General features: G+C 46.6%; 1 protein-coding gene across 15 annotated transcripts in view; it reads left to right on the top strand.

Moving 5' to 3' along the window:
* ITPR1 (inositol 1,4,5-trisphosphate receptor type 1) overlaps window positions 1-25005 on the top strand; it is a 357780-nt gene that overhangs the window by 260019 nt on the left and 72756 nt on the right. For all 15 annotated transcript variants that reach the window (XM_084765480.1, XM_084765471.1, XM_084765479.1 and 12 more), the window contains 2 exons: window positions 21993-22173; window positions 24328-24581. In XM_084765480.1, coding sequence (XP_084621606.1) covers window positions 21993-22173; window positions 24328-24581 — 435 coding nt within the window. The remainder of the gene's footprint in view (window positions 1-21992; window positions 22174-24327; window positions 24582-25005) is intronic.

Genomic DNA, 25005 nt, shown 5'->3' with positions numbered 1-25005 from the left:
GAACTAACGTAAAGATTGATAGAGCAGGGTCCCAAATGTCCTTCTTCGGCTTCCTCCCATATGTGTGGCAAACACACCGCAGTTACCATACTTGGACACATCAAACCAAGCCAACTTCCTGCTCTAAGAGCTCTGTCCTCTTTGTTAGTGAGTCTACCCAGGTGACAACCCTGGCAGTGTGTGGGCCCAAAAGCACTCAGTGGTGCAGTTCAGGGCAAGACACAGCTGTTAAGAACCACCAGCTGCCTTCATCCAAGACTGACAGCTGGGTTATCAGAAAGAAAAACAGTTCATGAGATAGTCCTTCTGGAGAAATGAAGAGCCAATATTGTTCTTTCCTGAGCGGCAAGGTCCCACTAGAGATAGAAGGGGACTTTTATGTATGTCAGCTCTTCTGTCCATCCACAAAGAAAGCTGAAGTAGTTGGGGAGAAAGGACAAAGAGCAGAGTTCCCATCTCCTTCCCTCCTGAAGACCAGATATCTCTGAAGGAGTGCCCACATTTTGCAGTCTCTGCATGAATAAAGAGCAGGAAATAAAAATGTCAGAAGTAAAAATGGAGAGATGGCTCGGCGGTTAAGACTACCAGCGGCTCTTCCAGAGGCTGGTTTGGTTCCCAGCTCCCACATGAAAACTCATAACCATCCATAACTCCAGTTCCAAATGATCTGACACCCTCTTCTGGTCTCTGTGATCACTGCACACAGGAAGTGCACAGACATGCATACAAGCAAGTAAAACATCCATACACATAAAATAAAAAATAAAGCTTAAAAAAGGTATCTGAGAATACTTCATTTACAAGCTGGGCCACTGTTTCATTTCATCTCCTTCAGGTCCAGGCTTTCCTCTTTGCTATCTCTTCCTCTACTTCTTGGTCAGTGCCGTCTGCACTTGTCCTTGTGACTTCTGATCACGGAATACAAACTGACACCAGATTCTCCTTCTTATGATACGTTTTGGGATTGGCGAGCAATGGCCCAAGGCTCACATCTAACCAGCTGCCCATTTTGTATAAAGTTTTATTTCTTCATGGCTGCTTCCACTCGCAGGGTAGAGCTGAGCAGTTGGAATAAAGTCTGCGACCCTTTATCATATTGTATCTCAGAAATTCATTTGCCAAGCCCTGGACTTACCTGATTGTTATTACTGAATAATACGCCACACAAAGAAAAGAGGCATGGATTTTACTCTTTTGTCCTGAGTTTGCCTGTATTCCAGGACTGGCAATAACAGGTTTTAGGCAACATTCATCAGATGAGCAGTATTATAAGTCTTAAAATATTGTAGTCACTTAATCAGATAACAATAGGAAATTCAGGGTAATGAGTATCTTCTCTATGTGTCCATCCATCCATCCACCCACCCACCCTCCCAGCCTACCTTCCTTCCTTCCTTCTGGAAGTGGAGTCTAGTTGCGCTTATTTGTAGAACACTCTTTCCTTCCTGGAGGCATTATCCCCTTCCCCTCATTATAACTGTCTGCCCCTGCTAACTGCCTTTTGTCCTAGATCCAGAAGGCAGGGTGAGTAAAGCATTTGTCCTCAGGGAATCGTCTGTGTGGCTGAGAGTTAGATACCTGAGATTCCAGACGTGTGATCTGTGGGCCTTCAAACCCAAGGGAATCCCATTTTTAAGGCTAGTCACTTCCTTGTGGCCTCTCGGGCTGCTATTTCTGTGCTTCTTACAAAAGTTTTCCCGGAGGAGAGACAGGGATTCCTAAAGGCACATAGTTACCTTTGAGATACCTAAACTGTTGTGACCTTGTCTCCCATCTGTGCTCTCCTTTTACACACTTCCTGCATGATGTCATTCATTCCCAAGGTTTCCAGCCAGCATTTATTCCAGTAGTTCCCAAAGACATACCTCTTGTCTCTGCCTCTCTCCTGGTTTCTAGGTCTCTGTTCAGATGCCTCTCTGGCATCTTTATCTCAGTTAACTTTTAAGTTAACGTGACTCCAGTCAGGCTGCCACTGACTTTCTTCTCTTCCACGCCATTTGTATGCCAAGACGTCACTCGTGAATTGCCGCCGCCACCACCCTCTGTCACCTATGCAAGAATCCTTGAAGTTGTTAATTACCTTTCTTTACTATTACTGGTCACAAATTAATTCTGTGCCTGTCTGACCTCCCAGCAGTTCTGAGCCAGCATCCAATTACAATTTCCATTGAGACAGGGAGCTGGCACTCTAGAGTAAATAATACGTGTAGCTAGGGTTGGAGTAGGACTGTAAACCAAGCCTAAAACTTTGGAGCTCATTCTCTCAGTCACCTTTCTATACACCCTCCCTGCCTTGGCTGCATGAGCTTGAGTTGGGTGCTTATCCCACGCAGCAGCAAGACAGCCCTTCCACAGCCACTCTGCCTCCAAAGAGAAGCCTGGCCATCTTTCCCCTGTCTTCAAAGCCTCCCATGGAGAGCAGACTCCATTGGCACACTAGTGACATCTTTGGATGCTCTGCAAGATGAGGCACTGCCTAGGTTTCTGCCCTCTCTTTCTGCCCTGCACCTACACGCCGGCCACCCTGGCTGGGCTATGTACTGAATCGCCTTTGCTCTGTATGGGACATTCTTACTTTCCCTTAGCCTGGAAGGCTTCCCAAGCCCTGACTGAAATAGCTCCTATTCAGAACACTTTCCTTGGATGCCCTGAAGCAGAGGCAGTGGTCTCTACCTCTGGGTAGTGCCTTATGTAGGATAGATATGATCCGACCTCAAGTGGAGTTGGGTGAAGACCCAAGAGGACCAGGGTCAAATCTCCTTGCCCCACCCAGCACCCTGGAGAAGCTCCTGTGTGTGCTGGGTAGAGCATGCTCAGCCTGTGGATGATGAGTCAGTGTTGGTGATCCCACTCTGCGGGTCATTCCTAGGAACTTGATGAGACCATCAGTGGTAGGTAGTCAGCTCAGCATGGGGCCTGACACATAGTTCTTGCTGATGAGTAGTAGCTTTTACTGTAGGCTACTTTGGAGCTGTACTTCTTCCCTCTCCCACGCACTCAAGAGTATAACTCCCTGGTCAAAAGTCCATCTGACTCCCTAGCATGCACACCATGGTGGGGGCTCAGAAAATAGTCCCTGAAGAAAGAGATGTTCTGGCCCTGGTCCTACATGCCACCATGTTATTTTAACCCTCTTACCCTTCTGATTGCCAACATCAGGATAACTTGTTAATGGTTGGTTATTGGCATATTAATGGAGTATTTTCTTTAAGACTAAGAAGGAATTAGGTTTATCTGAGCCCAAAGATATAAATATATAAAAGTAATGGAGAAATATACCATGGGCTAATTTCTTCCTTTTTTCTTCTTAATAATAACTACAGGCTGAACTAAGGAATGCCAGAAGCCAGTAACTCAGCTAAAGGCCCTTTGTGCTTAAGCTAATTTTTGCTTCATGGCAGTCTTATGTGAAAGGTGCTATTGTGACCCCACTATTTGCTGAAGAAGAAACAGGATCCCAGCGTTTAAGACACTCTTGCAGAATGGCAGAGCTAGCTGGTGTTTGTATAGATGTTGTTTCCTGACAGAAGTCTTAATTTTGGTTTCTCCACAGTGCTGAGAAGCCTCCACCAACTTCTCTAACACTGACGTGGGCCCATGCCTCCTTTGGGGACATTGTTTCTTTTTGCAAGACAGGTGACATCTGTGCTGTCATTTTGGTGCTGGGCTCTCTTTGGAGGGTGATCCGTCCTTCTAGTGCCTCAGAAAATAGCTTATGTGGTTGGTCATTTTGTTTTGTTGTTAAACCTGGCCATAAATAGCAGAGGCAGCAGCCATAAAAGATTTCCCCTCCCCTCAGCTTGGGCATCACTCACTTGCTAGATTAAACTTAACTTATATGTATTACATGTGTCTTCCACTCCCCGCAAGTGTCAGGTTCCCAGGTCCATGAAAAGTCTCTCCTGTGAGACCTCCCCTCTGTGACGTGAAAGCAGTGCATTTAGTCAGTTTTAAGAAAAGTTAGATTTTATTATCAATCGTTTTTTTATCTTGCCTCTAAAGAGCATATGCTCCCTGGCATATGTGAGACTTTTGGACCTCAGTTCTTACCCATTTGCAAAGAAGGTAAATGGACTAGATTCCCCCATCTAACCATGCCTTAGCTGGTTGAAGAATATTCATGTTTAGGGAAATGACAAGAAAGGGAAGCAACTTTCTACCTTCATCAAGTATTTCTTCGTCAAGTTAAATGAGATGGCCTCAGTTACAGGTGAGGGAGCTGAGGTTCAGTAAACCCACTCACTATTACTCACTGTCCCCAACTGTCAGGACGAGGGTTTGAACACAAATCTTCCTCTCTCAAAACTCTCTCACCTACATTCCCTATGACACAGTGTGTGGGTCACACAGGCAGGAAGTTCATCAGTACACTATTCACTCTGACGGTGACCTTGCTAGATAGCAGCATCTGGTTTATCTTTGAAGATGACAGAAGGCCATAGTTCTTGTCTAATCTGAGAAGCAAGCGCTTGCTGCTTTGGCATACCCATTTAGTTTTAAAGGTCGACTTACAAAGCCATACAAGGAAGCATGCTTGGTTTTATATTGCTGCATAAGCTCTTCTTCAGTTTGTAGTTGTGGTCTCATCGTGCATAGCTTTGCTGACCAGAGGTGAATGTATCCAGCCATAGAAGAGGCTCTTGTTCAGTCATTACATTTTCTGATGTTTTCTGGACTTCATCTTGAGGGAGAAGGATTGCTAGGATAGACCTCTGATGGGTGTCGTAAACCCCTTTCTACTATTCTCAGTTTGGCATGTATGTGTGAGATGTATGCCTGTCTTGTTCTTACAAGAGGAAGTATCCCGTTTAATTTATTTTCACACTGAAGCGAAGTGTTAAGAGAACATAGTGTTTTAGCACTCTCTTGGTTATCAGCTGCAGAGCGGAGGTTGCTGTATCGTCACATACAGCTTTCTGAGTACATTTCTACATTTGTTACCTGGCAACATTGCTGCGTCGGCACATGAAGATGTGTTGGGTTCTGCCAGGTCCTTACTCTCTGTACTGTAGAAGGGAGAATGCCTGCTTCTCTGCAGGAATGGAGGAAAGGAGAAGGCAGGGAGCTAGTGGGCTTAGAGAAAGACTCCTCATGACAACCAGAGGTTGTCCTGCATTGTCAATGGCTGCCTTGAATCTTGTACTTCTTTTTTTCTGGGTTATTTGAGGGTTTGTGCAATGGTCACCATGAGTCCTTGTTGCTGATCTTTGATCTTAAACGAAAAGCAAACAACAACCACCTTATGTCCTAGTCATTATATGAATCATCTGGACCTTTTTAAATATTGTGGTGAAGATGTTTGTAATTGCTTTCATTTGATTGCAGCCTCCTGCCTGGTCTAAGTGCTCTAGTTTTGACTACCTCTGCTTCTGATGTTGAAGGAAATCCCATAGTACAGTGCCAGCCACAGCATCTCTTGCTGAAAGTCAGCCACTGAGCTGATTATAGCCCAGCAGAGTGATTTTGATCGCCAGAGCCCTGAATTGAAAACACTTACATAGAATCGGAGCACTAAAGTGTGGCCTCTCTGTGCTCTGGGGTCATCACAACCCACCCCCAGTTGACTAATGCCTACCTCTCAGGAAAAGCTCCCAGGGACTGAGGGCACTATATCCTCCAGCACCTGTACTTTTGTCTTGAAGAATGCTCACCTAGGGAAAAGTTTCCATGGTAACAGTTTTTGAAACAGTCTGATGGCATCAACAGATTAAGCAAGAAGTCTTCTGGCTCAGGGGCCTATCCTGTTAGCACAGCTCCTTAGAAGGAAGCCTAAGAGAGTCTGTGTAGGTGAGCCCAGGACTGGGCCTCTGGGCCAGGTTTTAAGGCCAGCTGGTTTTACGGTGCAAGGCTGGTTTGTATCAGCTAGTGTGTGTTTTGTAGTCTACTGGATTCTTACTGTCTTGCCTGTTAAGGAAAAGAAAAACAGACAGACAGCTGCCTGTGTCTAGAAGGAAGTTAGAACCCAGCTGATCTCTAGTACTCTTTGGATGTTAGGTTTCCAACCTTGGACTTGAGGCCGAGGTGCCTCTTTAACATATCAAAGCGGACCTGGCTTCAGGTTCTGTGTGGATCCCTCAGTCCCTAGTTCCCCAACTAGTCCAGGGACTGGCTGCTCTTCCCTATGTAACTCAACCATTTTGGTTGCCTGTTCTCTTTGTATCTTTGGCAGCTGCACATGGTTCACCTCTCTCCCCTTTTCTCCCCTTCCCTCTCTCCTCACATGACAGCCCTCAGTCTGCTCACGTCTACTCTGGACTCTTCCAGATGTACCTGCCTACCCTAACTACCTTCTCCCTTTTTATCCACAGTAAACCGTCTCCTAGGAGCAGCCATGTTTTCTTTCTTTTCCTTTTTATTTCTTTTTTCATTCACTCATCTCCCTGCAAAAACCCAAGGAGCCGCTCTCCTGGGGCTTTGCTCCAGGTGTTAAGTTTACTCCCAGTCTTTCAGTTTTCATCAGAAAGGTCTAAGCGGAAGTTGTAATGATTAAAAAATAAGATGCCAGGCAATAGGTCTGATATGAAGAAGTTTATTATGTGAGCATGAGGAGAGAAGGAAGGGGGGAGGCACCCCCAAAGAGAGAGAGAGAGAGACAAGGAAGAGAGATAAGAGACAAGGAAGAGGAAGAAAGCAAGAGATTAAGAGACAGGGGTAGATGGGTCTGTCCTCTCTTATACGCCTGGGCAGGGGCCACGCCTAGTGACAGGTAGGCAATGAAATCACAGGTTGCTAGGCAGACTGGGGCAGACTCCTAACAGAAGTGACAAGATTTTTCACCTGTTTTAGTTTGTTTGTTGTTGTTTTGTTTTTCTTTTTTAATATCCAAAGAAAAACCTGCCCGAGAAGTTAAGGGTTCTTAACTTGGGTGTGAGTTCCTTTAACTTGGAAGTCTGCATCCTTCTGTGTAAACTTCAAGATGGCTCCTAACTGCATTAGAGTCCTCAGCCAGTAGGCTGAGCGAACTCTAAAGAAAAACCAGGTCATGCCGCATGTTTTTGGTGAGCACAGGGATCAACAAAGAGGTGTTACATAACTTCTATTTATGTCCTCCTCGCTCACTATCTGCAGGCAGGCAAGAGCCGCAGAGCTGGGATTTAATGAGCTCGCTGGGTTTGCTCACCTTCCTGAGCTGGTAGGAACCAGCTTGTTCTCAAAATGCGTCAGTAAAGAATCAGGCTGTAGGTGGGCGGCCAGGGGTAGGTGGACTGCACTGTTGCCATGGCGTTTTTTTTAATTCCTCTGTCTCTCAAAGATCCTGCTCTCCCCTTCTCTGACTCCCCACCACCCCCCTTTTTTCTTTTCTTTTCTTTCTTTTTCATCCATAAGCTTCCTTGTTTCTCACGCCCACTCATGATTTCTTGGAGCTGCCTCAGGAAACAGGAATATTTTCCCTCCCTTCCCCTAACACCCCCATTGTATAGCTCCGGGGCCTCAGAGGAGTTTTTCCTAAGGTGTTCTTTTCCCACCCTCCCCTGTCTATTTTCCCGTGATTTTTCATAACCACTCCCTCCGTTGCAGGGCCTTATCCTCTCCTGTGGCTTGATAGAGGCTTTCTGTCTCCTGCTAGATTGTTCCGGAACCAGGTGGATTCCGGTGCTTCTAGCACAGCAGTTTGCCCCAGAGGAGAGAGGTTGTTTGTGTTTCCCTACATCCTGGTCTGTGCGCTTGTCCTGAGCTGAATGGCATCTGTCTCCTCTGGCCGTGTTATGAAATAAAATCATACTTTATAAAAGGGATTCATAGGGAAACAAGAGAATAAATTTGTCCCACAATGATAGTTCTTAAATAATTTGGGTGACTCCTATTACCTGCAAATTACAGGTTGAAATTAATCCACATTTAAAAAACAAACAAACAAACAAAAAACGTCATGAGCTAGAGAGACAGTTAACTGGGACAGTGTGTACTTGGCATGTGTGAAACTCTGCGTTTGATCCTCCATCTGTCTTACAAGTGCGCGCATGTGCACACACACACACACACACACACACACACATACACACACTGACTCTGGTATATAACAAGGAAGATATATGGCTGAGAACCCTGTGGCTGCCAGGGTTCTCCCTGCACGTTGGCTTTGAAGGAAAGCCACCCAGGTTCCTATGTGACTTTGTGTTGTTCTCTACACTCTCACCAGAGTGGACGCTTTTAACAACTACAAAAGAATAAGTTGCAATGAAAACCTTGTAGGGGGAAAAATACTTCCAGCAAAACAGCCTTAAGATTTTTTTAAAAGTAAAAATTTAAAAAGTCAAACCCACTCCTTCCTTGCTTGTGAGTTGTGCAATCCTTAATAGAGGTAGCCTGTTTGAATAATCAAAGGCAGGCTGACTTCCCTTCATTAACTTGAGCTACAGACATCTGCATAAAACATCCCAGATTCCAGACCGAGTAGGTAATTTTTTTTTCCCTCTGAGTAACTGGAGGGACTTTCCCTTTGGAAAGCTTCCAACAGAGTTAACTTCATGGTTGAGACATTTTTTTTTCTCTCTCTCCCTGGTGCTGAGTACGGAACTTGGGGCCTTGCATGTACGAGGCAGTGCCCTACTGCTGAGCTTATGCTGCGTCAGCCTTGAGACTTTTTTACTGGGACAGCCAGTAGCTTGACCCTGGATATGGGACTATTTGGTCACCTCATACACAAACCTGGAGCCCTCAGTTCTGAGATCCTTCTTGGTGGGAACCTACCACACACTTATATCTCCTGAGGTCCACTAGGAGCTCCCTGAAAGTGGCTCTTCGTGGTTTGCCAATGTCCTATACCCGGGATTTGAGCTTGCTTCATAATGTGGCTCAGACACTCAAGGCTGCGGTCCCTAAACCATATGAATTATTTATGCCACTGTTCCAAGAATTCAAGACTTAAAAAAAAAAAGGATGTTGTTATTGAAGGAGAGTGTGTTGCAGTTACCCTCAGCAGCCGGTGTTTGAGAAACGTGTTTTTATTAATGTTCTTGCAACATGAGCCCACAGACTGTTCAGCCCAGAGTTTGTAGCTGTCAAGCCTGGGGAAGGAGCCAGCTTCTGAGGCAGAAGGCCCACAAAGATTTGTCCTTCCTGCTCCGAAGTTAATGATGCAGGCAGCTGTGTCTCTCAGGCCCAATTGGTTAACAGTTAACTGGGTGGATTAAAGATCTGCAACCAGGCTGAACCTATCTCAGAGTTAGCCACAAAAGCCTGATTAATGCGAGCCCCACAGCAGTCCTTCAGCTGGCTCCCCCAGAGTGACACCTTCCACATTTAGCAGGACCTGGTACTTTCACATACCCCGAATTAAACCTCAACTGCCAGATACACAGGCTTAAGCTTTTGGAGCTGTGCCTCTCTTGGGGTTGTTGGTCATTCATTAATACAATAAATACTTAGTACTGGACCAAATGTTTGTGCGAGTTGGGGCAGGGACAGTGTCAGCCTTGTGCTTAAAGTAGTATGCCATCCATTGGGCAAGGTGGCTAGGAAACCAGCCAAACACCCCGTAGAGAGTGAAACAAGGAAGCAAAGAATTGTCCTCTGGGAAGGAGGAGGGCAAGAGGGCAGAGAGATTGATGCTGAGACCTCTCTGATGGAATGGGGTGAGAGCAAGGGGCCGCTGACAAGGCCAGACTGGCAGAGGCACCATGCAGGGCGGGCGGGCGGGCAGTAGCATAAGGTGACTGCTCAGCTATGGTAATTCGCCTGTCATCAGGTGGGAGGCTGGATTAGGTGATCTCCACATACCCTGCCAGCCCCTACTCAGTGCTTCTAAAGGGCACCAAGTTGGCTCAGGTCAGTGACCTGCTTGGATACATACTACTGCTGCCAAGGCTGGAATATACTGAGCTAACAAAGATGAGCACCATGTAATTTCAACCTGGCCACCTCTGTCTATTTGGCCATCTGTACATGTCGCTGTCAGACGCTTTTTCTGGCCACGGGGACATCGCCTGAAGGGCCTGCATGGTAAACGGGCCTGCTGTATTTGGGAGATGTGGTGGTCTCACAAGAATGTGTCTAAGAGTAAGTTTAGTTGGTCAGGTGATCCCGGGGTGACTGCAAGGGAAAGCAGGTTCTCCATCAACTAGGCCTTTGTTTTTGTCTTTGGCACGAGAGGGTATATTTATTTTTCTTTGGATTTTATGGTCTAGTGGAGTTGTCACACTCAAGTGTGTTGAGAGCAGAGAAGGGTGGGAGGGGCGAACGCTGAATCTTGCCAGGTGCCCGGTGCTGCAGGCCTGTCTCAGTATTTCCTATTTACTCCTTATATGCTTCTCAGGTAGTTCTTGACCTTCCCTTTTCCTCCTGAAGATGCGGAAACTTCAGTCGGAGTTTAACAAATGACCTGCCCGAATGCATCCAGTTCCCAGATCATCCCGTCGCATAGGCCTCTGGCTCCCTAAGGATATAGTGTATAACGTTCCTCCTCAGCCCCAGGGCTCCACACAGACACAGAAAATGTGCAAGCCAGGGATTATTCTTGGTCCTACAAATTTCAAGGCAAGGTCCCTAAGAACCTTGGAGCTCTGAGTCAGGAAACTTTGGTCTAGGTTATTGAATGGTCCCCTTGGGTACACAGAACAGATATATGACCTCAAGGGTCTGTCCTAAAAAACCAGTTTCTTCTTCGGGCCTGTTTTGTAATATTTGAGATTACCACACCCGTCCACGTGGGAAAGAATAGCTAGCCATGGCCAGGGCCTCAACTGTGGCCCTCACCTCCAGGGTGAAGACTCCCTACCCAGCCTGCCGGAGCTGATGTAGAGTGCACTGCTTTATTCTGAGCTGCACTTGCATGAACGAGGGCTCTGTCATTTCATCCTGCCCCCAACCTGCATCCCTTTGCTCATCTACATATTTCACCTTTGTGGCCTCAGGATGATACCTGATGAAGAAGCTCATGGCAAAATGGGCCCGAGGAGGTGGGAGATGGGGAGTGCCTTTATTTCAGTAATATCATTAATGCCCTAACATGGGCATTGTCTTTCCTTTTCCTTTCTCCTTCCTTTCTTTGGCAGGGTCTGCTATGTAGCTCACACCTTCATCTCTCAAGTGATAGGATTTGCAGGCCTGTGCCAACACACTCGGTCAGGAACGCATTTCTTGGTTTTTTTCCAAGCTCTTCTCACATATTTCTTCTGTGGTGTCATGATACAGGTTGGAGGTCTGGGAAGGAGACCTCCACGCACTCCCCACTGCAGATCCCACAGTGAACCTGTGGGCAAGCCAAGACAGGACTTGGGAGTTTCACACAAACTGCCAAAAGAGCCTCATTGAATCATTGCCCCAGAAGGTGCTGCGAGGCTGGTGCTTGCCTCCTGCAGCCCCTGGCCGTATCCCAGGTTGTTGGCCATTTTCTTCTTCTCGCTTTGAGAAGCCAGCCATGGTTTGAGATGTGAGGCCTTAAATCCTTTAAACAGATGTCTTCCCTGTATCCACCTGAGACTTATAATAATAAATAAAAGGCACTATTGCTGATTTAAAACGAGGCTCATACCCATTCAGAGACAAACCAAAACATGTTCTTGCACTCATGGGAGATTAGCAGAGAGGCCCCGGCCATAGCACCCTTTACTTCTTCACACAGCTCTTAAACCACACTCACTCGTTGTTTTTAGGAGTTGTGCCTAAAACAGTTTCATTCCGTTGGTCATCTTTGTTTTTTTCCTGGAGGCTTTAATTTTGCTTTTCATGTCTCTGGCCAGAAATCACACCAGTGTGTCTGCACAAAAGCTACTTTAGACCTTTAGAACCCCTAACAAGTTTCAGTAGTTAAATCTGGGGGGAAAAAATTAGGTCAGAGGCACAGAGTTCTCCAAAGCAATGAATGGCTTCATCTCTGAAATCCCCTTTTTAAAAGATTTATTTATTTATTTGTTTACTTTACATCCCATCATAGCCTTCTCCCTCCCTCTTCCCCCTAACCCCCTTCTCCTACCCTTCAGAAAAGTGGAGCCTCACCCCCAACTAATTCACCCCACCACATCAGGTCACATCAGGACTGAGCACTGTGGCCTGGCAAGGCAGCCCCACCAGAGGGAAGCATGCCGCAGTCCATGTCAGAGACACCTCCCACTCCTCATACTAGGGGACCCACATGAAGACTAAACTCCCCATCGGGTACATACGTGTAGGTGGGTCTAAGTCCAGTCCATGCATGGTCCTTGGTTAGTGCTTCAGTTTCCGAAAGCCCCCCTGGGCCCAGGTTAATTGCCTCCATTGGTCTTCTTGTGAAGCTCCTGTCCACTCTGGGTCCTTCTGTCCTTCCCCCCACTCTTCTACAAGTCTTCCTTGCCCAGTGTTTGACTGTAGGTCTCAGGATCTGTTTGCTGGGTGGAGCCTCTCAGAGGACAGCCATACTAGGTTCCTGTCTACAAGCATAGCAGAGTGTCATTAATAGTGTCAGGGGTTGGCTCTCTCCCATGGGATGGACCTCAGGTTGCCCAGGCATTGGTTGGGCATTCCCTCCATCTCTGCTCTGTCTTTATTCCTGTACATCTTATGGTCAGGGAATCCTGACTACTGCTGTTATACCTGTATAGTCAGGTACTTTGAAAGACTATTTTGTTTATTTATAGACAAGTTCTCACAATGTAGCCCAGGCTTATCTCTAATTTTTCCTGCCTCAGTCTACTGAGTGCTAGAATTGCAGTATTGCACTGTGCTACCATGCCTGCCCAGCCTAATTTTTTTTTTAAGTATATTTTGTTGGCTGAGATGTTGTTGATGAATATGTATGAAACTATTCCTATTCTGATCTGCATGGTGATCTGTATGCTATATGATATAGATGGGGCAGAATTTCCCAACAAGTGCTAGCTCTTGTGGGCACTTGAAAGACAGATGAAGGGGAGAGCAGTTTAGCTTCCTGCCTCGGAAAAAGCATGCATCTTAGAGAGGGTGGACTTGGCTGCATGTTCAAGATGAATTATTTTACTTTGAAAAGCTTCACTGAAAGTCTGATTTGGCCTTGACCCTGCAGTCCAGGAACCTAGTGAATCCAAGTCAGGGTGTCCTTGTCTTTACCCTTTCTCCCTGGCGCCAGGGGGTCAGTGATGGCCAGAACATGTCCCCTCTGTCCATTTTTGGCTGGTGGAGTAATTGAAAATGCACGTACATTTTTAAGCCATCAGAGGTGGCCCACAGTTCAGATGAGGCAGAAACTTGTTTCTGAAAGTGATGTTGAGACATTGATGATTTTCCAGGCACCCTTGGTTTTCTTCATTGGTTCCTCCCCTCCCATGTGGAAGTTTATTTTATTTCTGAACCCATTAAAGCCTCAGACAACCTGGCTAGGTGAAAGCTACACGAGTTTAGTTGAAGACCATCAAACTTTGCAAAAAGCTTGACCTTTGGGTCCCCTGCTCCCTCCACCCTGCCCCGACAGACTTGGCTATCCTGGTACTCTATGTAGACTAGGCTGTCCTAGAACCAATAGATACATGCCTGCATCTCGCTCCTGAGTGCATATACCACCACACCCAGCTTATAAAACTTGACTTTTTAGATTGAGTTTTAATAACTTGTGTTTTGTTTTGTTTTTCAAGACAGGGTTTCTCTATGTAACCTTGGCTGTCCAGGAACTTGCTCTATAGACCAGGCTGGCCTGTAACTCATAGCGATCCACCTGCCTCTGCCTCCCAAATGGTGGAATTAAAGGCATGCACCACCACCACCCAGCTGAGTTTTGATAACGTTTACAAAAAATGTCATCCCCCTCCTTTTTTTCTATATGTTCATCTTGTCCCAAAGTCAACACTTGGAAATCCTGAGAAAAGTTCATGTAAAAGACTTAAGGGACTAGAGAAATGGCTTAGTGGCTAAGAGAGCATACTGTTCTTGCAAAGGACCTAAGTTCAGTTCCTAGCACCTGTGTTAAATATCTGACAACCACCAGGTCTCAAGACAACTCCAGGTCTCAAGAGCCCAACACTTTCTTGTAGCCTTTGCAGACCCCTTCACTCATGTGCGCATACCTACACACAGACACACATATGCATACAATTAAAAATAAATTTTTTCCAGAGAGAGAGAGAGAGAGAGAGAGAGAGAGAGAGAGAGGGGCAGACACTTAGGACTGATCAGGAAGGCAGGCCTAATTGTCAGGCTTGCATTCTAGCTTTGGAGATATTTCACTTTAAGAAGTGGAAGTCAAGGTCATGTCTACAAAAATCAGAATGGCTTCTTATAGCTAGTAATAGTCTAGAATGATTTTACTTTTATTTCCCACATTGTGACAGCTACTAGGAATTGTTATTTACTATGCTTTTCTGTCAAAAACATAGTATTGGAATTTGGAAGCTGTCTTGAGCCACTAAGAGCATATAGAATTGTCAGTGGATATTACTTCGACAGGAGATTTTGATCCTCACAGACCTCCCACAGATACACTTATCTTACAGCCAACTGCTGTCTCTTTGACATGGGTATTACCGTGAGGTAATAACATCACCATGTATTTACAGCAGCCTCAGTAGGAGTCAGATCATGTTTCACTCTGCTTCATAACTGCTACCTTGAGGGAGCCCTAGCCTCCATGGGATATAGACCAGGCAGGTTGTACAACCTTATTTCACAGATGAGGAATCCCCAAGACACAAATGAAGATGAACTACCAAGGCCAAAATGTTAATTTCTGAGGTCCAGTTCTCCGGGGCTGGTGTGCCTTATCAAGGGTATTTTATTGCCTTGTGGTTTCTGATCTTTGACTTGTGATCATTATCCTTTGTTTCTAAGAAAAAGACTCAAGCCCTACAGTAGTTATTGTGTGACAATGGCTTTGTTGAGAGCTTATAAGGCCCAGCCCTGGCAAACCCTCAAATACCAGAAAGGGATTATTTGAGAGTCAGAGCTAGCAGCATCCGTGTTCACTATGGGGATGTCATCCATGGTACCTTTCACAGTAAATCTTTGCCATGATAGTAGTCTGTGTTTATGCTTCTGACAGAGTTTGAGGGTAGGCATGGGGTTGCATATAAAAAGCTGCAAGGTATCCAGGCTATGACAGACTCTTGTTCAGCAGAAGTAAGTTTACCTAAGCAGTAGTTAAAGAATGGAGTGTCAGAAGCATGCCAGGCTAAGTGTAGGGGCAGCACCAATAAGCACTAGTTTGTGTGACTTGGCAAGTTATATAACTTCTTAGAAGTTTTGTTTCTTCATCTGTGGAGATACTAATGGCATCTATCTATGGGGTGGCTGAGCACTAAAGAGAGATGGTGTGCATCACATACTTGAGTAATGCCTGGCAAACTGGCACCCTTCCATTGCTGTGACTACCGTATTATTTACAGAAAGGGTCCCCAGGAAGTGGTAAATTCTCAGTTAATCACAGGCGTGTGAAGAAAGCCCAAGTGTGTAGCCTTGCCATCACTTCATTCCACTGTGGAAGACAAAAAGGGTTGTTTCAGTTAAGAGGCCCCGCAAGTCCTAGAGCTAGTGTTAAAACGAGTAAAGCAGAGAGTAAAGGCAGACTCTTCATCAGCACTTGGAAACACCACTGTTGGCTCACTGCTCAGCCACATTTTTTCAAATTCTTGGACTTATTTAGCCCAAGGACTTAATTCCTTTTGCAGCAGATAAGTGCACCATGCCTAGTAAACAGCCTCATGGCTGTACCAGTCAGGATCATGTCTTGTGAAGCAGTCAAATGGAAAAAGAAGATTCACTTTCTGGATTTTCTCAGGGTCCAGAGTGACTTTTTCTAGAATGTGGCCTAGCCACAGGGTGCAAATGTCCTTCTTTGGTGAAAGATCAAAGTCTCGCCACCAGCCTGGCCCTAGGCTGCTCCGGGGGCGAGACAATCCGGACCATTGGCATCTCTGCTCCTTGCCCTTGCCCTGTCCTGTAGCCGAGATGCCCACAATGGGCCTCCTCCAAACTGAGTGGCCCGGTGCCCAGGCAGGTACCAGCAAGCCTCTCACTTTCCAGGGAGCGCCATGATGGTGGCGTCCGCGAGCCTGCCGTTCTTTTGTGTTCTGAGCTCTGGAGCCTCCTTTCAGAAGAGGAAGGTCTCTGCCTACCATTCACTGATTTTCCTGGCTTTGTGTCCGGGTTCCAGGAAAGGCCTCAATCCCCGTGATGGTTTTCTCCAAGACCTCAGGTTCATGGTTTAATTAGAGTTGTTGCCTCTTATACTTAAGATGTGAAAAGTGTCCGCCACACTACAGATACCCTCCTTCTTTCTGCAGGGTGCTTCCACTCTGCCGTACCTCAGGGCACGTCTTGCCATAACACAAGCCAGGCCGCATTTCTTTGCAAGGGCTCAGGTGGAGGTAGCAGGTGGCCAACGGGCTAATTAAGCCACAGTCTATTTTCACGATGGATCAGAATAGTAGGTAATTGTATTATTTTGATTTGAGACCTAATCCATGTGGTTCATTAGCACCTATGACACTCAGCCCAAGATGGGGAAACCATCCACCAGACAACGATCATACCAGGATCGTCAAACATGACTCGGGTTTCAAGTAACCACGCGCTATCATTGTCCCGGCGACCTGGATTGAGCAGCGTCTTTGTTTGGTTTCTATGGCTGTGATAAATGCCATGACCAAAAGTAACTTGGGAAGAAAGGTTTCAATTCATCTTACACTTCGGTGTCACACTCTGTCACTGAAGGAAGTCAGGGCAGGTGCCTGGTGGCAGAAACTAAAGCAGAAGCCATGGAGGAATGGTGCTTACCTGCTCGCTCTGTTTGCTTTCTTACACACCCCAGTACTAACTTCCCAGGGGTGGCACCACCCACTATGGGCTGGGCCCTCCCACATGGAGGTCATCAATCAGGGAAATGCTTCCATCTCAGGTTCCCTTTTAGGTGGCTGTAGCCTGTGTGAAGTTGACAAGAAACTAATCAACACAGGCAGTAAGGAGACAGGGTACCTCTGTGGCAAAATCCTTTTTCTGTGAGCCTCACTCTGCTCGTTTGTAAAATGTGGAGGGGGTGGCTAAATGGGTATTTTGTAAACACTGTGAATTAGTCCCAGAGGGAGTTCGGGTGGTTCTCATGCCCTCTCAAAGGGATCCCTTCTTCCTGTGTCCTTCGTACATACGGTCTTTGCATGAGATAGTATTTGGGGAGGAGAATGCAGGGGAAGACGCTGAGTCCTGCTGGTTTCTCCCAGCTCCAGCTTTTCTTCCCCATGTTCTGTTTTGAACCTTAGTTTATAATGGCTGCCCTTACCCCACCCCCACCGCCCACATGCCTGGAGATGGCTGGGGCCAGCAGTCACTTCCTCACCCTACTCCTGACCCCACTTCCTTCCTTCAAGCTTGTCATGTGCAAACCTGCCATACCTCCTGTCTCGGCTTGGCAGTGAGAGTCTGTCCCTGAACAAGCCCTGTTTCCTCTGCTTTTCCAGCCGACGCTCATGCCTGCCCGCCAAGGCTATCTTCCTATTAGGCAAGAGGTAGAGTTTTCTGTGACTCTGCCACAAGCCCGTGACCTCCCTTGACCCTAGAGTGCTTGTGTGCAAAGTGCTGGGTTTATAAACGGTGGTATCTATCTTGGCGATCTCCTCAGGTGCTGACGAGACAGCATCTATGAAAAGGGTTTTGGCATCCAGTGTGATTCGGAGATAGCAGAAGGGCGAGGACAGGTCAGCAAGGGGCAGGCAGATGCCATTCCTCGGGTGACCAGGGATGTTCTGAAAGTGGCCCCGTCTGTATTCATTACTGAAGTTCCCTAGCATTCTGGAACAAAAGCAGGCTGTCTCTTCTGTGTGATAGGGTTTTTGCCCACAGCAGCATGTGCAGATTTGAAGAGTGGAACTTGATTAGATTCCTAAATGTTTGTACACCTACTGTATGCCTACAATAACACATGCCCACAAACTATCTTACAAGTTAAACCTGAGTCTTTCTAGATTAAAACCCAGGTGCCAGCAAGGCTGTGTTTCCAGCTGGAGGCTCCAGGGGCACACTCCTTACTGGCTGTTTGCAGCTTCTACAAGGCTGTTACACTTCTTCCCTGGGCTCCCAGCCTCACCCTTTAAACATGGCAGCAAGGAATTGACTTCTCTCACCACTGCTCTTCCCCAACCTCCTGCTACCTTCTTCCGTGATAAAGGAACCCTGTCATACCAGTGAGCCCTGTGCTGATCCAAGATTGTCTCATTGCTGAAGGTGCCTGGTGTGAGGTACAGTGCACATTGGCAGGCCACAGGATGAGCATGCCTTCAAGAGGCCCCTTGTTTGCTATGACATCTTTTCAACTGCCATGCCTCATCAAGATGCTTTCTTCACACCAGAATATTATCTTATTCTTCTTTGTATGCTTCCTATCACTACCCAAGAGACAACTGCCATTGTGATTTTTATTGCCATCTAGTGTTTCTTGCCCTAGGCTAGATCTGTACTGAAGGGTTCCTGCACACCTGATAGGCAATGTGGAGGGAAAGATTAAAAAAAAAAAAGTAAAAATCTCTTGGGAGAAGAGACAGTTCATTGAAATAGATTCAGGAAAGAAATCAAGCGTGTGGCCAGGGAGGGCTGAGGCTGTGGGGGATGTGTACCTGTTTGCTCTGGTCTTCAGTCCCATATGGCGTGACAGACCATACCATCTCCTGCTTCTTAGTATTGTAGACAGGTTACCTCAGAAAGAAGTTTAATGAAGGTGAACAGGCCTGTGAGGAGGGAGAAAGGGCCCAGTCTTTAATGTCTAGAGGTCACCATGGAGACAATAAGTGAATGGCTCTAGCAGGCTCGGCCAGGCTGTCCCGGAGTGTGGCTACACGTCCGTCCTCTCCACATGGCCCACTTCGGTGTGCTGTAGGAGTCTCCACTTCTTCACTCACTCTGCCACCATACTCACTTCTCTCCTCACAGGAGATGCCACCACTTCCTTCGAGAGACCAAATGTCTTCTTCCCACTGTCTTTGTTTAACTTGGCCTTTCTGAAAGCCTAAGCCTGTGTTATGTTATCCCCTAAACCAGTCCACCTGGGTGTCCCAATGAGGTCACATTCTTCTTCATTAGTTGCAGTGTCTGGGGTGTGCTAAGTATTTAACATGTGATGACTTTAAGGCTGTGAGAATTAACACTCTAAGCAGGTTCTTGGTTAAGATGCTGCACAAAAGATTTCCTCCTAGCACCTGTTGAGGAAGTCAGTGACCTTGGCTTCAGTGAGAGTGGGTCTAATCACCTCTGTGGGACTTCCAGGCCACCAAGAAGTACTACTACTATACTCATTTTGCAGACGAGGAGAGGCAGGCAACAGAGACTTAGTTTCTATGGTGACCCTCGGTAGTGGAGCTAAAGCCTGGCGGTGAGCATGGGCTGTGCACCTCAAGTGGCAGCCCTTTCACTTGGGTATAGAGAGGTGGGAGTGTGTGAGGGACCCAGGGTTGAGACCCAGGCCACGCACTGCCTTCCCTAGGAAGAGCTTCCCCTAAGGCACAGATTGTACTTCTTTTGATGAGAATGTGCTTAGCTGCAACACTCACTCTGGTTTTCTTGTTCTTTTCATAAAGGACCGGCTGCTTCAGGTCCTTGAAGAGCTGACCAAGGACTGGAATAAATAATGCAAAATAAACACAGTGGCCAGTTGCAGACACAGAAGGCCTTGCCCTTCTCTCATTTCAGGAGAGCTTCCCTTACCCTGGAGGTGTCAGCTGACATCGGCTGGGCTCCCCGCTCTGAATGCCGAGCCCTGTGGTTTGCAGTAGGCCAGCTTGCTGTGTGCCTCCTCTCGCTGTTGCGGGGGACAGGTGACAGGCTTCATTTAGTTATATATTCTCTTACTTGAAGTACTTTGTTTTCTCAAATGACCCCAAATACTTTTAAAGTTGCCCATGCTGGGATGGCGACAACATGAATTGTCCTGAAGGTCTGCCTTCAAGTGAGCCTCAGCAGTCTCCCTTGAGCAGTCTCTCCTGCGACCCTGGGTGTGGGAAGGTGTTGTGTGGCCTGTCCAGCCGGTCCTGGGAATTAAGCAGCTGTGGTGTGGTTCTTCATCCTCTAATGGCTCATTTTATTTGCGGATGTTTTGGCTCTGAGGGGAACCACTGGGACTTGGTTTTTGGTATTTAAGCAATTTTCCAGAATGTATTTATTTGATAGCATTTATTTTTGTTAGGTTTGTTGAATGTAAGAAGGATCTCATTGAAGGGAGCTAGTCAGAAGAAGAAGCAGCAGCAATATGTGAGGTTCTTAGCATTTCCCTGTTGAATGGCTGTGGGGTGCCTGCCATATGCTGAGCCTGACCAAGGTGTCATGGAGGTGGCTGTCGGTCACGGGGCTAAGACACTTGCCTTCACAGAGCTTACACTTGTGCACAACGGTGTGCAGGGGGACAGTAACTACCACAGTGACGCTTTCAGAGCATCTTGCTACCGTGAGAACAGAACTGAGCATCTGAAAAGAAGCCGTTGGCCTGAGCTTTGTTTAGGGATGCCTTCTTTAAGGAAGGAAATGACTTGAGTGCTGAGCCCAAAAGATGAGGAGGGCCTAGCTATGGAAAGATTCAAGTGCTGGCATTGAGTGTCAGTCCTGGAGCTGTTTGCCAGATGACTCCTGGGTCTCCCACCTAAAGAAGAAAGGAGGAGTCAGTAAGTGAGCGTTAGGCTGTGTATTGAATTGCTGTCTTTCCCTCACAAGGCTGTCAGTTTCATGGTAGGTGGGGAGTTGGCCTTTGTGTTGGCATGGACTTGACCCAGTGCCCAGCTCATGACAGGTGCACCATAGCAGGTGGATGATTGGATGAAATGGGAAGAGACCAAAAAGAACTTCAAAGGTGGTAAAGGGCAGGCCAGGTGTAAGGTTAGATGAAGAGTCATGGTCCTAGAGGGCTCAGTTCACCCAGTCAGGGAAGTAGAGATGGGTCTACACTCAGGAAAAATTGGAAGGAAAAGGTCAGAATCAGAGGGCACGCAAAAGAGAGACAGATCATGTTGTATACAAAAAAAGAGCCAGAAGTCAACAAGAAAGTAAGTTTAGCATGAGCAAATTGGACAGATGTTGGTCACTGTGGCTCGTCAGTCGCCAGAAGAGCCAGGGTACCTGCATCTGCCTGGTAGCAGATGGAAAACTCAGTAGCTCAGAGCAGTGATTCGCTGAAATGCTTGGGGTTTTGGGGGCCGTTGAGGTTATTTTCCAGCATCAGAAGCCTAGGATGCCCCTGTAGGGACTCCTGTCTTGCCAGAATCAGGTATAAAACTGACAGAAGGATCTCCTGAGAGAAGAAAATACATTGTCTGGAGCTTTGTCTCATTCCTTTGGAAATAACCGTATTGTATTTTTATGTAAATAACTCACAACAGTGTGGTTCTTGCAAGGGGGTGAAAGCGAACACTCGTAAAAATGAAGTAGAGACACCATATTGTGTTTTCACATCAACAGTATACACTATTGCTTGCAATGGGGCCAAAACGAAATGCACATCCAAGAGGCAAGCTACCTGGTAATTCTGAACACACATCTAACTGCTCCTTCCTACACTGCAAGACCGTATTTGAAGCATGCCTTTTTCTTGAAGAATTTGAGGTTGCTCCCACCCATTGTCACTCTCACCTGAGTTCCTGTCATGTAATCCCACACCTTTCTGAGCACTTTTGACTCAAGAATCTCAGTCTGGCCTGTGGACAGGTCATCCTTCCCTAAGAATAAGCCCTATGAAGCAGATGGCATATTTCCGCTCATTGTTTGCAGGGGTGCGCACAGAAGCATGGGAAAGACCTTGGACAAATGACCTCCCCGAAATAATCGCAAAAAACATGTTTTGTTTGTTTGTGGAGTTATTGTGTGTGTTGTGCATTGATGTGAGAGGAGTGGTTTTTCACTACCCAAGTCACGGTTTAGGGAGTGGGTAGGGTAGGGGCTACCCAAGCTCAGCTGCTTTTTTGAAGACTCCATGTCGAAAAGCTCAGGCCTTAAACTTCTGGAGTGTTATTTACCTATCATCTAGTTCTCGATCGTTTGTAAGGCTTGTGACTACCTATGATCTCCATTTAATTTGGGGGTCATACATGAGGCTGTCTCCCGGGCCTGTCGCAGTGTTGAGAATCTGTTCTTTTCCATGGCAGCACTCCTTTTTCTGCCGATTGACAGAAGACAAGAAATCAGAGAAGTTCTTCAAGGTCTTTTATGATCGAATGAAGGTGGCCCAGCAGGAAATCAAGGCAACAGTGACCGTGAACACCAGTGACTTGGGAAACAAAAAGAAAGACGATGAAGTGGACAGGGATGCCCCATCCCGGAAGAAAGGTAATATTTGTTGGTCCATTGGCCTGGAGCATACAGAGGAGCCCTTGGTTATGCTGCATGCTTTTCATGACTTCCAGGTTCCAACATGCATTCCGACCAGGGCTATTTGAAGAAAGCCACCACTCTGGTTGTGATATCATCCTCCCAAGTGGCCAAGACAAAGCCCTACCACCTGGGAAGGGCTTCTTGCTTAATAAATTCATAAATGTTCTTATAAGTGCACAGTTGTAATTAGTGTGGGTTGTATTAGCTAATTTTCTTATTTCTGTGGAAAAGTACCTGATAAAAACAACCGAAGACAGACAGGGCTTATTCTGCACCATGGTTTGAAGTTATAGTCCGTCGTGACGGGAAAGGCACAGTAACAGGAGTGCAAAGCAGCCGGTCACACAGCAGCCACAGTCAGAAAGCAGAGCGTGAGGGATGCTGGTGCTCAGCTTGCTCTTCCCTGCTCCCAGCCAAGGAAACAGTGCCACTCACACTCAGGGTTGTTCTTCATACATCAGTTAACCTCATCTAGAAATTCCCTCACAGACAAGTGCAAAGGTGTGTTTCCATGGCAACTCTGAAGCCTATCAAGTTGGCAGTCAAGATACATGAATAAAAAACTTTTTTTTACTGTTCTTTTCTGCTTATTGTTAAAGAAAGTTGAGGAAGATACATACTTTTAGATGTCTTGTTCATGTCAGGTGACTTCTCTTTATTTCCAAACTGCAAATTTTCCTTCTATAATTTCCTTCCTAGAAAAGGTGCTCAGGCTTGAGGCGGGTAAACCACAAGTTTAGGAATAAAACAGCCTTGAGCAAATTAATTAACCATTCTGAGCTTTACTTCTCAAGGCTAGTACTGGATTTGTCAATCAAGTAACTGTTGACATTTGGGGAATGTTCTTTGCAGAGGATATAGAATGTTGAGCAATATTTGTGACCTTTCTCTTGTTGGACCCATACGGCCAAGCAAAAATGTCTCCAGGCATTTACACTTAGCTGCTGGGTAAAGTTAGGGGCAAAAAAAATAAAAATTTAAAAAAAAAATCATGTGTTTCAGAACCACTAATCAAAAGGAGGGATAAAGAGAAGTAAAAAAAAACCTACCAAGTCCTGCTGACAATTGAGTATAAACCAGATGTACACTAGCCTTCTTTCTGTTGCTGTAAAATACCTGAAACTTACACACTTAGGAACCAGGAGGCATGTGTCTGAGCTCACAATAACTGAGGTTTCAGTCTGGTTGCTTTGGGACCTGCTGTGGAGTAAAATATAACACTGAAGCAGACAGCAGGGGGTAAAACTGTTCGCCCAGCGGTTGAGAATCAGCAGAAACCAGGGAAGACAAAATTCCACAATCCTTTTCAGGGACATTGACCTATGACCTCCTCCCACAAGCCCCATCCCTTAAAGGTTCTATCCTTTCCCATACCACCACAGGCTGGGGCCCAAACCTTTAACACATGGGCCTTTGGAAGACGTTTCTAGATCCAAACTATAGCCAGGCATTGTTCAAAGTTCTTCCCCTGTCTGTGTCAATTCGTGTAAAGCTCAAGTTAACCCTGTGCTTAGATAAAACGGTTATTGCTATTTTACAGATAAGGAAACTGAGGCACTTATACAGTAGTAAGCCACCAAGCCAACATAAGAGCCCTTGCAGTCACACACACACACACACACACACACACACAATGTATGATGCCACAGTTGTCTCATAGGAGTTTTTTCTTTCGACCAGATAAGATAATACACACAGCGTGCTTACCTATGATACATTGGCATTTGGTGAGGGGTCAATCAGTTGTCCTTCTAGTAACAGAAATTGCTGTTGAGATTAGTATTGCATCAAGCTCTTAGGACCCTTCTAGAAGTCACCAATGGGCTCATATTTTGGAGGTCAACAGAGCCTGTACTAAGGCTTTTGCTCTATTCCATAGCACAAGCCTCAATAACATGTCAAAAGCACTATCAAGTTAGCAGGGCTAGGCGCCACAGTCAGTCTGTCTGGAGACTGCGAGGAGATGGTAGCTTCCTGAATTGTTTTTTTGCCAATCATACAGCTCCGCTAGCACATGCAGGAACCTAGGTTTGTGACTGTTCTCTGGAAGATAGAAAACAGAACTCCTAAGGCTGCAGCAGCATTGACGGTCACAAGTTTGCCTTACAGCCAAAGAGCCCACAACACAGATAACAGAAGAGGTTCGGGATCAGCTCCTGGAAGCATCTGCTGCCACCAGGAAGGCCTTCACCACCTTCCGGAGGGAGGCCGACCCTGAGGATCATTACCAGTCTGGGGAGGGCACCCAGGCCACGACGGACAAAGCCAAGGATGACCTAGAGATGAGTGCAGTCATCACCATCATGCAGCCCATCCTGCGATTCCTGCAGCTCCTGTGTGAAAACCACAACCGAGACCTGCAGGTGAGAGGCTGAGCTGTTGGGCCCTGAGAGAGACCTGCAAGAGAGGTCCTGTGTAGGGGACCTAAATAGCTATAAGTGGGAGACCAGGCTGTGGGGACCTGGAGACCAACAGGAGAGAGGCCAGGCTCTGGGGACCCGGAGACCTGCAAGAGAGGTCCTGTGTAGTGGACCTAACTATCTATAGGTGAAAAGCCAGACCATGGGGCCCCTGAGACCTGTAAGAGAGGGGTCTCTGTTGGGGAAGCTAACACTGCCAGGTGAAAGCCTGTGGTTGGAGGACCCTAAGATCTGTAAGTAATTGATTGGTAGCACAGGAAGCACCAACATCTGTAGGCAAGGGCCCTGGAGACCTCAACACCTAAAGCTGGGAATGTGGGGGTAGGTTGAACCATGGTGTCCTGCTGCTTCTTATGGTTCGGTTCCT

This window comes from Acomys minous, assembly GCF_964271855.1.
Source record: "Acomys minous genome assembly, chromosome: 17".
Lineage (NCBI taxonomy): Eukaryota > Metazoa > Chordata > Mammalia > Rodentia > Muridae > Acomys > Acomys minous.
Note: the sequence above shows the minus strand (reverse complement) of the source record. Positions and strands in the feature narration are given on the sequence as shown.